At 35.8% G+C, this 13,627-nt stretch overlaps 2 protein-coding genes across 2 annotated transcripts; one reads left to right on the forward strand and one right to left on the reverse strand.

Annotated features, from left to right (window-relative positions):
• The first annotated feature begins 246 nt into the window (after nucleotides 1-246).
• Nucleotides 247-1,661, forward strand: LOC104117586 (splicing factor 3B subunit 6-like protein). The gene is made up of 2 exons (XM_009628689.4): nucleotides 247-563; nucleotides 1,301-1,661. The coding sequence occupies exons 1-2, from the start codon at nucleotides 310-312 to the stop codon at nucleotides 1,419-1,421; spliced, it is 375 nt and encodes a 124-aa protein (XP_009626984.1). The 5' UTR covers nucleotides 247-309; the 3' UTR covers nucleotides 1,422-1,661.
• Nucleotides 1,662-4,004: 2,343 nt separating this feature from the next.
• LOC104117677 (26S proteasome non-ATPase regulatory subunit 7 homolog A) lies at nucleotides 4,005-12,098 on the reverse strand. The gene is made up of 10 exons (XM_009628777.4): nucleotides 11,786-12,098; nucleotides 8,749-8,841; nucleotides 8,569-8,650; nucleotides 6,262-6,358; nucleotides 6,077-6,152; nucleotides 5,873-5,931; nucleotides 5,639-5,761; nucleotides 4,980-5,037; nucleotides 4,794-4,879; nucleotides 4,005-4,421 (listed from the first exon to the last, which is right to left on the reverse strand). Exons 1-10 carry the CDS (start codon nucleotides 11,970-11,972, stop codon nucleotides 4,350-4,352), a joined length of 933 nt encoding a protein of 310 aa, XP_009627072.1. The 5' UTR covers nucleotides 11,973-12,098; the 3' UTR covers nucleotides 4,005-4,349.
• Nucleotides 12,099-13,627: the final 1,529 nt, after the last annotated feature.

Raw genomic sequence — 13,627 nt, forward strand, 5'->3', positions numbered from 1 at the left:
AATAATTATTTAGGTACATATTGTATTTTAATTTTTCTTTCACAGTTTCTGTTAAATTTAGTAATCAGAATTTATTAAATATTTGATGGAGTCCAACAATATTCACTTTTAACAAATTAAAATACCAGAATTGCTTAGAAATACTTTTAAGGGACTATTTTAGACCTACCCCATACTTTATGGATGTTTTTGCTATTTCTCCTTTTCCTTACAAAAACCAAATTAAAGTCGAGTGACCTGAAATAACACTATAAAAATCTAGGTAAAAGCCTTAAAGGCAAAAACTCTCAATTTTTCTCCGGCGAATAGATGGCGGCGATAAGTCTCCGAAAGGGCAATACACGGCTACCGCCGGAGGTGAACAGGGTGCTATACGTTCGGAACCTTCCGTTCAACATAACGAGCGAGGAGATGTACGATATATTCGGCAAGTACGGTGCTATTAGGCAGATTCGCATCGGCACAAACAAGGATACTCGTGGTACTGCTTTCATCGTCTACGAGGATATTTACGATGCTAAAACCGCCGTCGATCACCTCTCCGGCTTCAATGTCGCTAATCGGTAAAAACCTCTTGTTGTCTATCTCACTTGTGTTAATTTTATTTGCTTCAATGTGATTGGATGACTATCACTTAGGGTTTTTTTTTCGCTGTCTATCACTTACTCATTTATTTTTTGGTCCCATGTCAGATATCGCTAGTTTATTTTAAAATAAAGTTTGCACTAGTAATTTTTCTATAATTAAAACTATCTAAATTGTGCATGTAGAATTCATGGTTAGAAAAAGTGTTTGACAATAACAACAACTAGGCGAACTAGTTGGAGTCTGCTATATGAATACTAGTTTCCATTGTGCTCAATTTTGACTAGTTTTTATTCCAATAATCAGTAAATTGGCTTTTAATAGAGATCAGGAGTTCTCTATAACTAGAGGTACAGACCTATTTATTTTGACATATAATTGGTGTCAGTTCTAAACTAGTTAGGATCAGGCATATGAATGTGTATTCATTCTTGCTACCATCAAGGGTTATGGTGGGATGGATAAGATATTTCACCCTTAACCAGAGTTCTTCGAGCCCTAGGAATGGAGAAACTAGTGGTAGGGAGTGCTTCCCCCTTTAATGTGCCCTACGGACGCAAATATGGATTAGTCAGGCTAGTGCTTTCAGATACTAGATGGTTATACTTGGACTTCTTTTTCAAGAAATTTAGGGCTTCTTTAACACTAGAGTTTCTCTTTTTTTCTACTGACATACTTATTTTGATGTATATTTGGTGTTTTTGTTATTGGGCAGATACTTGATAGTTCTGTATTACCAGCAAGCGAAGATGAGTAAGAAATTTGACCAGAAGAAGAAGGAGGAAGAGTTACAGAAGCTTCAGGAGAAGTATGGTGTTTCCGCCAAAGATAAGTGATAGAGAAACTTATATTACTCTTTTTCTTTCCTTCATTATGTAAATTGAGTCAAGTCCTAGCAAGGAAGACATCACCTTTCTTGGCAACTGACTGAGGCGCCCTGGCGGCCTGGCCCCTGAAATATCAGAAAGAGTAGCTTGTACTGCTGTATCTTTTAGGAAGTTTGTAACGAATAATATTTGAGATGATTGAATGTTGTTGGATGTTTCTACCTATATCATTTTTTTCCTTCTTCCCTCTGTGCTGGAGTTACCTTAACATTGTGTGGTAAGTGCATTTACTATGTGGTTTCATTTCTGTATGTGATGCTATGTTCATGCTCTCTTCTACATATATTCATTGTTAAAAGACATTTTTGGGTTGCTTCTAAGATGCAGCATATGAGTGCTTGTGAATGATGGTCTTGCCCTACAAATTTAATACCGGTAACTTTTTTAGCATTTTGCTGGTAGCCTGATCTTCTATTTCGATAACAGTGTAGACTGTATGGATATACCTACATATCTAGATATCCTGCTCCATTAATAGCTGATGCAAGGGGATTGTTAGACAATTCAAATACAATAGCAGAATGTCTGTCTTTGAGAATAAAGCGGGTCTAGAAAGAGGGGGATGGATACAAATGAGTTATATGTCAACCACTTAATTAGTTTGAGTATTATTTAATTGATTGGTGCAAGATGAGCATGATCAGTCAAAAGTTATAAAGTCAGAGGTAAGAGGCTGAATTTGGTAATGTAAGGAGTAATTGGATCAATGGATGGATAAGAAAGTTACTGGATCAACCACTTAATTAGTTTGAGGATTATTTAATTGATTGGTGCAAGATGAGCATGGTCAGTCAAAAGTTATAAAGTCAGATGTAATAGGCTGAATTTGGTAATGTAAGGGGGTAAATTGGATCAATGGATGGATAAGAAAGTTACTGGATCAATGGATATATAAGAAAGTTGATTTCCTGATTAAACATGGTCAATGAAGGCGTATTGTTGAGGCTGCAAGCTAAGTAGGTTAGTAATTAAATTGAATCTAGGGAGAATGCAGTTCTTCAGTTTCAACTTCTATACGCCTTTAATACCTGTGATTTTTAGTTCTTTTTGTTAAAACCTTTTTTTCTCTTTGTCTTACTTAGTTCGCTAGCATTAGTGTTAGTATGATATTTTTTATTCATAAATGGCTATTACTACCTAGAGTTTTACTATTTTCTAGGATTCGATCTTATTTCATCTTGCTGTTATTCCTACTTGTTGCAATTACCTGTTTTTTTTAGTCGTTCTCTTGCCAAGGGTCTATTGGAAATAATCTCTCTGCCCTTCCAGGGTTAGGGGTAAGACTGCGTACATCTTACCCTCCCAAGAACCCACTTGTGGGAAACTATTGGGTTTGTTGTTGTTGTTGTTGTTGTTTGTTAAAACCTTTTTGGGGGATGAGGGGTGCTACCAGCATAGTAATGAATTCGTTACAAGAGAGCTACAACAGCCAAAATTTGCAGGGAGCATTGACCCCAAAATTTGAATTTTGGAGCATATATTTAAGGATGATTAAGATGTGAAACGCACAGATGAGCGCACACGTTGGGTGGGGGGTTGATTCTGAGTAAAGGAGCTCGCTTTGCCCATTAAAAGTAGGTCACTCGTCTTTGGTTTTGTTGCAATTTTTCTCGTCTATCACGTTGTGTTCAAAAATTGGAAATTCACCATGAAAGCATCGGCCTATGTCCAAGATAATCTTGTGCTACAACTAGCCAATTTAGGAGTCGTAGATGTATTAACACTTGATTTTTATGCAGTCATCCATTCTCTTGAGAAGTCACGAACAATGTCAATTGAGGAGTCTTAAATATATTAGCACTGATTTTTTATGCAGTTACCAATTCTTTTGAGAGGTCACAAATTCACAATTGCCGACCGTACAAAATTAATGACAAAGAAGGCTTTTTTTATTTAGGCTATGGGCATAAAGCAACAACAATATGTATAATCTCATAAGTGAGATCTGGGAAGGGTAGTATATGCGCAAATCTTACCCCTACCTCGTGAAGGTAGAGAAGCTGCTTCCGAAGACCCTAGGCCCAAGGACGCTTTGGGCGTAAAGCAAAAACAATTAAAAAAAAAATACTCCGCAACACAGATCAAGCATACCATGTGTAATGATCTCTCCATTCACGACGGTTAATAAAAAGGATAAAAAGCTCCATTTCTACAAAAGCCCCACACCTAAGTTGTTCCATAGCTTTTGGTTAACTACGGAAATATCACTTTTGTCCTAAAAAATGCAAGCAGAAGAACGTCTACAACATATGCTCACTCTTTCCAAACGTCAGTCTGCAATATACGCTCACTCCTCCAATACTCCACTCCTCCAATACCTCAGAGATAAAGGTGGGCAGTATAAAAAGCCTCACTAAAGGTTCGAAATGGTGAATTAAGGTCAAATAGGCCTATGATTTGTATCTATTTAGCCAACTGTCAAAATAAAGAGCTTGCATCTACTTCCCCAAGTGAAAAACATAATTTTAGCAATCTTGGGGAGACTTAATGCACGAAAGAACTCTCTATACATACAAGTAGCTGAGAGTGCAATTAAGAAGTCACATTCATCTATTTTAGGTACCAAGCGATTAATTCATACACGACACACCAACATGTACCTTCTTGTTGAGCCTGTTTTTTAACTGAATTTAGAAAAAGAAACAAGGGACGAAGTTTGATCAGTTAATACAAAGAAAAATATATGTTCTCTGTCAGTCGATCTAAATCCCATTGGACAAGTACTTCTAAAATCTGGAGGAACAATGCTAACGGAAGACATGCTAAAACATTAAGAGATTTCCTCCACGCGCAAGATTGTCACAGGGCAGATTCAGGTTCCAATTGCAAGTGTTGTGCAGTGAATGACCAAAAGGGGGAAGAAGGGGAACTGAGTGCTTAGCTTCCAGCTGGAGTTGGCACTGCAAGAGGCTTTGAATCCTCAGCCTTTTCATGTTCCTTGTTAAGCATCTGAAATGGATACCACAAGCCTCAGTTACTATAGAAAATAGATAAAGCACTTGATGCACAATATAATATGCTCTAAAACGTAGCAGGAAACAACATCAACATTCTAGGTATAAGCAGGACAATAGCAGAAGCTACGACTCAGTGAAAGATTGACAGTTGCATCTGTTTCTAACCATATGCTTTGATTGTTGTGGAAACTAAAAGCCGTGCCACTGACAAACTGAACTAGTCGCTGGAACTCTCTCTTTCTCTTTTTTATTATTTATTTATAAGTCATAAACACTCATTTAGATCAGTATTAATCTTTGCACAACAGATTTTTTTCTAAAACTGATGACAAACAAACAAGTGAAACTACAGATTAAAATGTACCTTGTTGTTGATCAAGTTATGGAGAGCAATTACACTTCGGATAAGTGAAGATAGGTATATGACCAACATCATATCATTCGTTTTCACTGCAAGAAGGAATTGAATGGAAACTCAAAAGGTTAAAAGACAACATAATATGGTAGAGATTCTGTTGTTGAAACAGAGATGGCATTCCAGCTAATTTACCTGAAAATGCTTTAACTAATTCAGCAACATTTAGATTTGGCAGTAGGTTGAAGACATCCTGCAAGAAGTTTTTTCAAGTTCAACATGTTAGCATCTTGGAATTGGATGGAGAGTTGATTAAAAATCAGACTATCCGCACCACAATAAAATGAACAAAACATTGGCAGCAGCTGCCGGATCAAGAGATAGAAACACTTTCGTTTAAGTGCAGAACAAAAGTCATTTCAGCGCTTTAGGTTAAAATTCATGTGGTAGCAATAGACTCGATCTAATATTACAAGTGCCAAAAGCATTAAAGTTATTTCCAACATATTACTAAAAGAAAAATCACCATAGAATGATTCGGGAAGATTGCAACAAGCAATCGCCGTCTGTTCAACCAAACTGCCATGCAGAAAATTCTTAAAGTAAACTTGTAGCCAAGGACAAGATATTCCAAAATCTAGCAGCTTAATTTGTTTAAATAAGGTCCTTAAGCAGTGAAAACTGTATTTTAAAAAACAGAGAAAGCTGCTTGAACTAGACCTACAAATTCATTAAACTTTTTACAAAAAAAATTCCTTACCAATATCAACAACCTTTAGAAAAATAGAAATCAGCAACTAAAAGACTGACTATGAAGTCAGAAAAAGAGAAGGAAAGTTTATAGCAATGGTAACCTGCAAATGGTATAGAATCTCATGGTTCAAAGGAAGCTTCCCATCAATGACAAGATCTAGATAACTTCGTATCTCTTGAAGTCGAGCATCCAATCCCTTCAAAGCTGCCAGTTTCCCAGTTACCTGGATTGGAAGTGTTCAAAGTTCTTATTGCCCTCTACTTGTTAAGAAGCCAAACTTATCATTGTCTATTTTTTTAATGTAAAAAGTTCATAAGAAGGTTCAGAAAGAAACCTCAGTTGCAAGAGTACTGATTGTAGTATCTTTCACATCCCTTAGCAAGTGCTCAACACCTGTCAATTAGAATATGTCACTTGCAATGGAGAAGATCGGGAAACTACTTACAAAATCAAGAAAAAGAACAGAAGTTTTAAGTTAAAATTTTACAAGTAAAACAACAGTAAATTACAGAACAAAAAGACAAGCTTGAAGTTGTACCGATTTCTTCAACTTCGTGAGCAGCAATTTCTGAAGGTACATGCACAAACACCTTCTGGCTTTTTTGAGTTGCATTCTGCAAATTTACCCGTCCAGCACATCAAGTTCATAGCACAACCAGCTTATGAATGTCAACAAGCACCAAACGCTTTTAGAAATAATCAACTGCTAATCTAAGTCGTTACCTCTTTAACTTCCTCAACTGCATAGTATGCCTTAGTTGGTATTCCGAGCTCCTTGGGCTGGACGTCAATTATAACCAAGACTGGAGTGGGGACATAGCTGCAATAACACCAGCAATAATAAGCAGCATATTTAGGTTATAGCACAAAAGATACAATGCTTAAGACATCGTTGCCACAAGTCAAAGAAATTTACTCTCTTGAAAAAATAAAGAGGAGCAATTTTAAGCAACTTTCTAATTTGTACCCCGTACTTTGCATCATATATATATATATATATATATATATATATATATATATATATATATATATATATCTGCTTACAATGTAGTCTGTATCTCATGGCTAGTTCAGTTTAGGCTGGTTTTGAAAGGTTTAACTGCTAGCATAGCTGGAATTTTGGTTTCTTTGGCTTGGGCAGGTCGATTTAGCAATGTTCTTGCTTGCCCTTAAGACTAGCTTGTTCAGAGAAAATCAATCCAGGAGACAAGAAATAATTTTTCCTAGGATGACCAACATAAAACTTGGTAGCTTCATAGAAGACAGCTTTGAGTAGAAGTTATACCTCTAATGTAAGCCACCTGGCTCATTAAGGTGCATCAGCGCAGAGCAGGGCTTATAGCAGGTGAAAAAGTGAGCAAAACGAGGATGAAAATTTTCGTGAAAATTCATACAGCAATCACATGGCCTTAACAGAAAAGACACATTGAATAGAACCTAAAGAGAACGGGAAGCCATTTCTTCATAAGATGTACAGAATTTATTTACTTTAGCACTAGAGAAGTCTATGTTACTACCGCCTTCAGTAACCCAAAAAGTTTTCTGGCTTTTACTATTTGTTCCTACAGCAGTTCAGCTTAGAGAAAAATAATGGAGCTTTCTGAAAATTGAAATATCACAACATGGCAAGTCTCCAAAGACTTTTGGAAGACTTATAGCCTGTTTGGCCAAGCTTTTTTTGGGGCCAAAAGTGCTTTTTTCCAAAGAGTGAGGTGTTTGGACAAGCTTTTAGAAGGAAAAAAGTGCTTTTGAGTAGAAACAGAAGCAGTTTTTGAAAAGCAGAAAAAAGCAGCTTCTCTTCGAAAGCACTTTTCTGAGAAGCACTTTTGAGAAAAACACACTTAGATGTAGTTTTTAAAAATTTGGCCAAACACTAATTACTGTTCAAAAGTGCTTTTCAAATTAATTAGCCAAACACAAATTGCTTATCACCAAAAATCACTTTTTTGAAAAGTACTTTTGAAAAAATCAATTCTCAAAATAAACTGATTTTAGAAGCTTGGCCAAACAGGCTATTAGATAAGGTGCGAAAAATAACAAAAAAAAAAAGGATGTGAGGCACTGATATAGTTCGGGAGGGCTTTTAAAAAATTGCATATGGAATGGTACTCCCCACATACCCACCTTCATATAATGGGAACCTTTCTTAGCAATAGATAAAATATCCCATTGGAGACATCTACCCAACTTTTGCATATAAGTTGCTTCCTTAAAATGTAGCAAATGGGAAAGAACAAGCCACAACTCCCACATACACTTAACACCTCTTTTGCCAATGTTAATACTACTATCAAAATCTATACAAAGTTATCTTACAAATCTAGTATTGCAAACTAATTAGAAAATAATCATGTGTAAAGTTGTTTTGAGTTTGGCACCATCAAGGCGATTTAATTCCATGAAATTCGACTTAAAAAAAAAAAATTGTTTAGAGTTGAAAGTACCTTATCCCCCCAAAAAGGAGTTTTGAGTTGAAAGTTTTGTACATCCATGAAGATGCTATTTAAATTGCCTTAATGGGGGTTGGGAAGTCAACAAGGAAAGTTGTTCAATCAAGTGACTAGTACAAGATCAACAGGGAGGTAAACTAGTTTGACTTGCGCATTTCAACCATTTCCTGTGACATTGGCTTTTTGCCTGCAAGTCTATTAATTTCTTTTCTTTTTAGGTGTACCCCTCATTTGTGATGTAAGCAGTCTGTCCCCAATTTCTCTTTTTGTAGTTTCCCGTTCCCTCTAATAGATTCATTTGATAAGTAAAGCTTGTAGCTTGAAAAAAGCATCCAGGCATATTCGATCACGACAGATTCTCATGTTGACAAACTAAAGATCAAATAATTCTCAAAAAATCTATGTTGCACGGACTCTCCAAAATACTGCCGCACCCGTGTCGGATTCTCCAAAAATACACTGCTTTTGGAGAATACGACACGCATCCGGCAACATTTTCGGAGAGTCCGAACAACATAGCAAAAAACTAAAGGTCAAATAGGATCTCCGAACCGGAAAAAAAAAAAGGTAATGTCCTTACTCATTAAAAAGCCCATGGATGTTCAGGTCATTTTCCCTAAGTTTTGGACCAGTGCTATACCAGCCAACAACATGCTCCTTGGCTGAAACAATTAAGTCAAAAATAGTATGAACCTTACAGGTGATAATACTTCTAAATAAAATCATGAACTGAAAACCACGTCGTACGGAATAAACATACCGTTTATCCTACGGAACATGGAAAACATTGATTCATGATAGTTATGGTCAAGAAACCAGATACTTGGGTCCCTGTCATCCTCTTCAAAGGGCACTGCATGCAACAACAAAAGATGTTAGGTAAAATCACAACAGTTAAATAGATAAAGGCTGGACAAAGCTCTTGATTTAGGCAGAAGAAAACATGGAAAAGGGTAAAGTATTCCAGCAGAATGAACCCATCTAAAAAGGGCAGCCCGGTGCACTAAGCTCCCGCTATGCGCGGGGTCCAGGGAAGGGCCAGACCACAAGGGTCTATCGTATTAGTGACTACTTTGTCACATTGGTGACTAAATGAACCCATCTAAAGAAGGTTATTCATTTGAACCTCAAGATATTGCATTGGTTTCACAGTGATAACGGCATTCCACTAAGTATGAGTTTATATAGACCGTCTAACTGATACTGTATCTCCACAGGAAAGCTAGATGCCAGTCTTTCCCTCAAAATTCAGCAATCAGCTTAACTGTGTCAGTTACCAAAGTATGTTTAGAATTTTCTTATTTTCATTCACTTCAGTAAAAATAATTTTGAGGAGTTGATAGGATAAGCCGTATTCTATCTTTCCCCAAGCCAACATAAATTTCCTTACTTTTCTAGAATAAGATTTACAATATAAAGCCAATTATCACACATTTTAAAAGCCTTTTATCATGAGTATTCTGTCTTTCCTTGACAAGCTTTGCAAAGAGGCAAGAACATTTTACAATAAAGCGACAAATCTAAGTTTTTTGATGAAGTAATAATTTTATTAATGATGGGGAAAAACCGCGTATACAAGCAGTATACCAAAACAGTAGAAAACCTATACAGAAATATGATTTTCTAGTGGGTTACTCTAATGGTAACTCCCTCCACTTCCAACCAAGAGGTTGTGAGTTCGAGTCGCCCAAGAGCAAGGTGGGGAGTTCTTGGAGGGAGGAAGCCGAGGGTCTATCGGAAACAGCCTCTCTACCCCAGGGTAGGGGTAAAGTCTGCGTACATACTACCCTCCCCATACCCCACTAGTGGGATTATACTGGGTTGTTGTTGTTGTTGTAGAAAACCTACACAGAAATATGATTTTCTACTAAAGAAGAATAAAGCGACAAATCTAAGTAATTACCAGAACAAAGAATACACCAATTCCTCCTTCCAGAAATGTAGCATAATTCATGTGAAACATTAAAAACTAAAAAGAAGCCACTTTATATTACTTCTAGCTTCTCTTTCCCATTCTAGACAACCAAAAGCTTATTACTTTTCCAAGCTCCAGGCAAGACCTCCCAACAGACAGAAAAAACAGATCCGCTCTTTAAAAAACCATATATTTCTCTAAATTGTAAGCATACATCTAAACGCCAAGTCAACATTGACCACCAAACAAAAGCCTCTTGGCTCTAGGGCCAACTCAACTATATTTAGCTCCACTTCAGTTTATTTCCTTGATGTATTCACCCAAAATAACTAGGCAGATTGAATTTCATGTTACAATTTCCCGGTGATTAGGTAGTTATTATTATTATTACCAGTGTTTTAAAAGGCGTTTTCGGGGCGAACCCCGAGGCAAAGCGCACCAAAAATGCTCCGAGGCGATGGTGTGGGGCTAAAGTCTCAAGAGGCTAATTCAGGGCGTGCGCCCGGGCGTTTGAGGCGCATTTTTGTAGTGAGGCGCAAGCCCAAGAGACTTTTTCAAATTAAAACAAAATTAGTTGAATAAGTCATTCATATAATACCCAAATTCTCAAAAGTCAACTTGTAATTACTCAAAAGTTTTAAAAAGGAACTGAAATATATTAAATTTAAAAGTCAAAACCTTTTTTATTGATTGAAGCCCTAATTTATAATTTTTGCCAATTATTTATCTTGTCCGCTAGTCTGCTAATATCACCCAAAAGCAATGAATATTCAATTTTTCTTTTTACAAATACAAAAAGAACTACGTTCTCCTTCACAGGAGCAAGTTCAAAGTTCAAATTGCAGGTTAGTCATCCTTTTTGTTCCTTCATGTAGAAAACTTTATTCTTTTCGACTCAAGTTACTTTTGCTTGTAAGTAGCGTATAATAGATTGTTTTGACTAGTTTTTTTGTGAGTATGGAACACATCTATATACATATTTTTCACATATTTATACTTTTTTTCAATTTTTATGCAATTTTACCTGTTTATAAATATTTACTGTAATTATATTATTTTATAAAATATTAAAAATTAAATACCTGTGAGGCTTACGCCTCGCTGAGCCAAATGTAAAACGCTTCGCCTTATGCCCACGCCTTTTAAAACACTGATTATTACGATGGTGTACCAACTTGCACGCATCTCCTCTACTTCCACTATTATTATGCTACCTCTAACAGCATAAGCACTAAGTAACTCTACCACCAAGGCCTAGGCAGATGGGAAAAAATCACTAGCGTTTTTTTGCCTCCGTTAGTATTTGAACTTGAGACCTCATAGTTCTATTCTCCCTCTTCAATGACTACTAGGTCACACCCTTGGATGCACGATCAATTACGTATACCTAATTCAAGGCAAGAACTTTACCCTTTTTCTTTTGATCTTTTCTTACCTTTTTCTTTTTTCGAGCAATACCCATCTTCTTTCCGTAACTTAGCTCAGAAGAAAACCTAAACTAATTAACTTTTATTTCCATCAGGAGACAGAAAAAAAATAACAATCAACTACTTTATTGTTAACTAGTTTAGGTCAGCTATACAATCTTCGCGTCAATTTCACTCTATTCAGGTCAATTCTATCCAAATACAAAGGAAAGATCAGAAATGACACAGAGAGCCACACAAGAAAAAACATAAAACCCATCAAGTAAAACTTAATCCCATAAATAAAAGCAAACTAATTGTTATTTCACAATGTAGTTCACATAGTTTGCCCTTACTTTTCTTTTACTAGTTAACTCATACGAAACCTAACAAACTTTTATTTCTGTAATTAAAAAACACAACTGAAAAACTTAAAATTCCATAAAAGGGCAAAAGTGAATATATAGATCTGAGACCTGCATAGCTATTGGTAACATCAACGGTGCCTTTGAAAGAAGTCCCAAGCAAAACCCCAACAACACGTTTCCTGGTGTCTCTCGCAACTCTATTATAGTGGTCTACGATGCTCAGAAGTACCAGCGGATGTACTATCACTTTCTCAATCGGCCGAGCTGATATTTGCTGCGACTTGATTACGTCCATTATTGCTTGCTTCTTTCGAAATCTGAAGCGGAAAAACTAAAACTTCTTCTCCAAGAGAAAGAGAAAGTGAAAATCAACCGGCACCTCTAAAGTTCTCTTCCTCTGTGTGTATATAAAACCTCTTTTGCCAAACAGACCTTTAATACGTTTGTTTTTCTATTGATTTTGAACTCGTAATGGATGGGCTTAGGCCCATATTTTGGCCTAAGTTGGTCTAAGGCCCTAAACCATAGTGAAACTGGGCCGGCCAGCTCAGCTTCTTATTGTTGCAAGTGAATAGCCGCTTAGAGGACCAGTGATTTGCACAAATAGGATCATTTGGTGCCACCGATGAATTTTGACCTCTTTAAAAGCATTCTTGAGAGAATAGCCTCATGTCAAAATTTTAAAGTACACTCGTCAGAATTTCTTGTCTTATGTCGATGATCAAAATCTCTAACCAATTATTATAACTAGCCATAAATTCTTACCATCGCGATAATTGATTTGCAAAAAACTAGTAATCATCATAATTGGCTATAAAATTTGACCATCGTTATAACTGATTTGTATGAATTCTTTACAATTAGCTATAAATTCTGACCATCGTCATAACTGACTTGCAACAATCATTGCAGTTGTCGTAATTGGCTATAAATTCTAACCATCTCCATAACTGATTTTCAAAAATCCTGATAAATCGTCATAGTTAGCCATAAATTCTGACCATTTCCATAATTGTCCTGCAAAAAATTACCATTATGTTTTTGCTTTAAAATCGATCCATACCAATACAAATTACTCAAAGTTTGATATACAGCCTTCTAATATCAATTTCAATGATTTTCAATGGTTAGATTCAACTTAAACCTTCAAAATTAATACACCTATTTGGTCTTATTGAACAAGCTTTTTTTTCAAGCTGAAACAAAAACCAACAAATGATATTTTTTACGTTTCTCCGACCAAACCAATTCAAATCATTAAAGATAGATAATATAAGTAATGAAGTTTTAACTTTTTATACCATGTATTTTAATACCTTTTTTGTATAGCTTTGTGTGCATAATTTATTGGAAGAAGAAGAAGAAGAAAAGGGAGAAAGGAGAAGAAGAAAAGGCAGAAGGATAAAGCAGGATAAGAAGAAGATGCAGAGGTAAGAAGAAGAAGAAGAAGAAGAAAATATAACAAAAGGCTAAAACATCTAAGATTTTTTTAATGAGGTTAAAATATAAATGTTGGTCTTAAAAATGTTAACCCAACATACTTTGCTAAGTTAAAATTTATAAAGTATTTTAACTTTAACGCTTCAGAATCAAAATCAGACATGCGAGACTGAAGTTGAAAATTTACCGGGCCTAACTTCAAATCTTTAAAAGCTTGAAATTAATTTGAACTTCAGACTGTAGACCTTTATAGCCAGCTTCCAACTAATAGAGCTAAATTAGGATAGAATATTCACCAAATCAATATCTTTTATTCTTGATTTCATTACTGTATATTTCTGATTCTTACAGCTTTGATTTTTTATATGTTATTTTTACTGATATTGTGGGATTCCTTCCCACACAATTCACATGTATTTAAAGAGCACATTATAAACGATACACAGCATGTCTTTTTCCCTTTACTCTGCTCATTTATGATATCAGGGCAACAAACACTCAAACGAGTAT

The sequence above is a fragment of the Nicotiana tomentosiformis genome, chromosome 11 (assembly GCF_000390325.3).
Source record: "Nicotiana tomentosiformis chromosome 11, ASM39032v3, whole genome shotgun sequence".
NCBI lineage: Eukaryota > Viridiplantae > Streptophyta > Magnoliopsida > Solanales > Solanaceae > Nicotiana > Nicotiana tomentosiformis.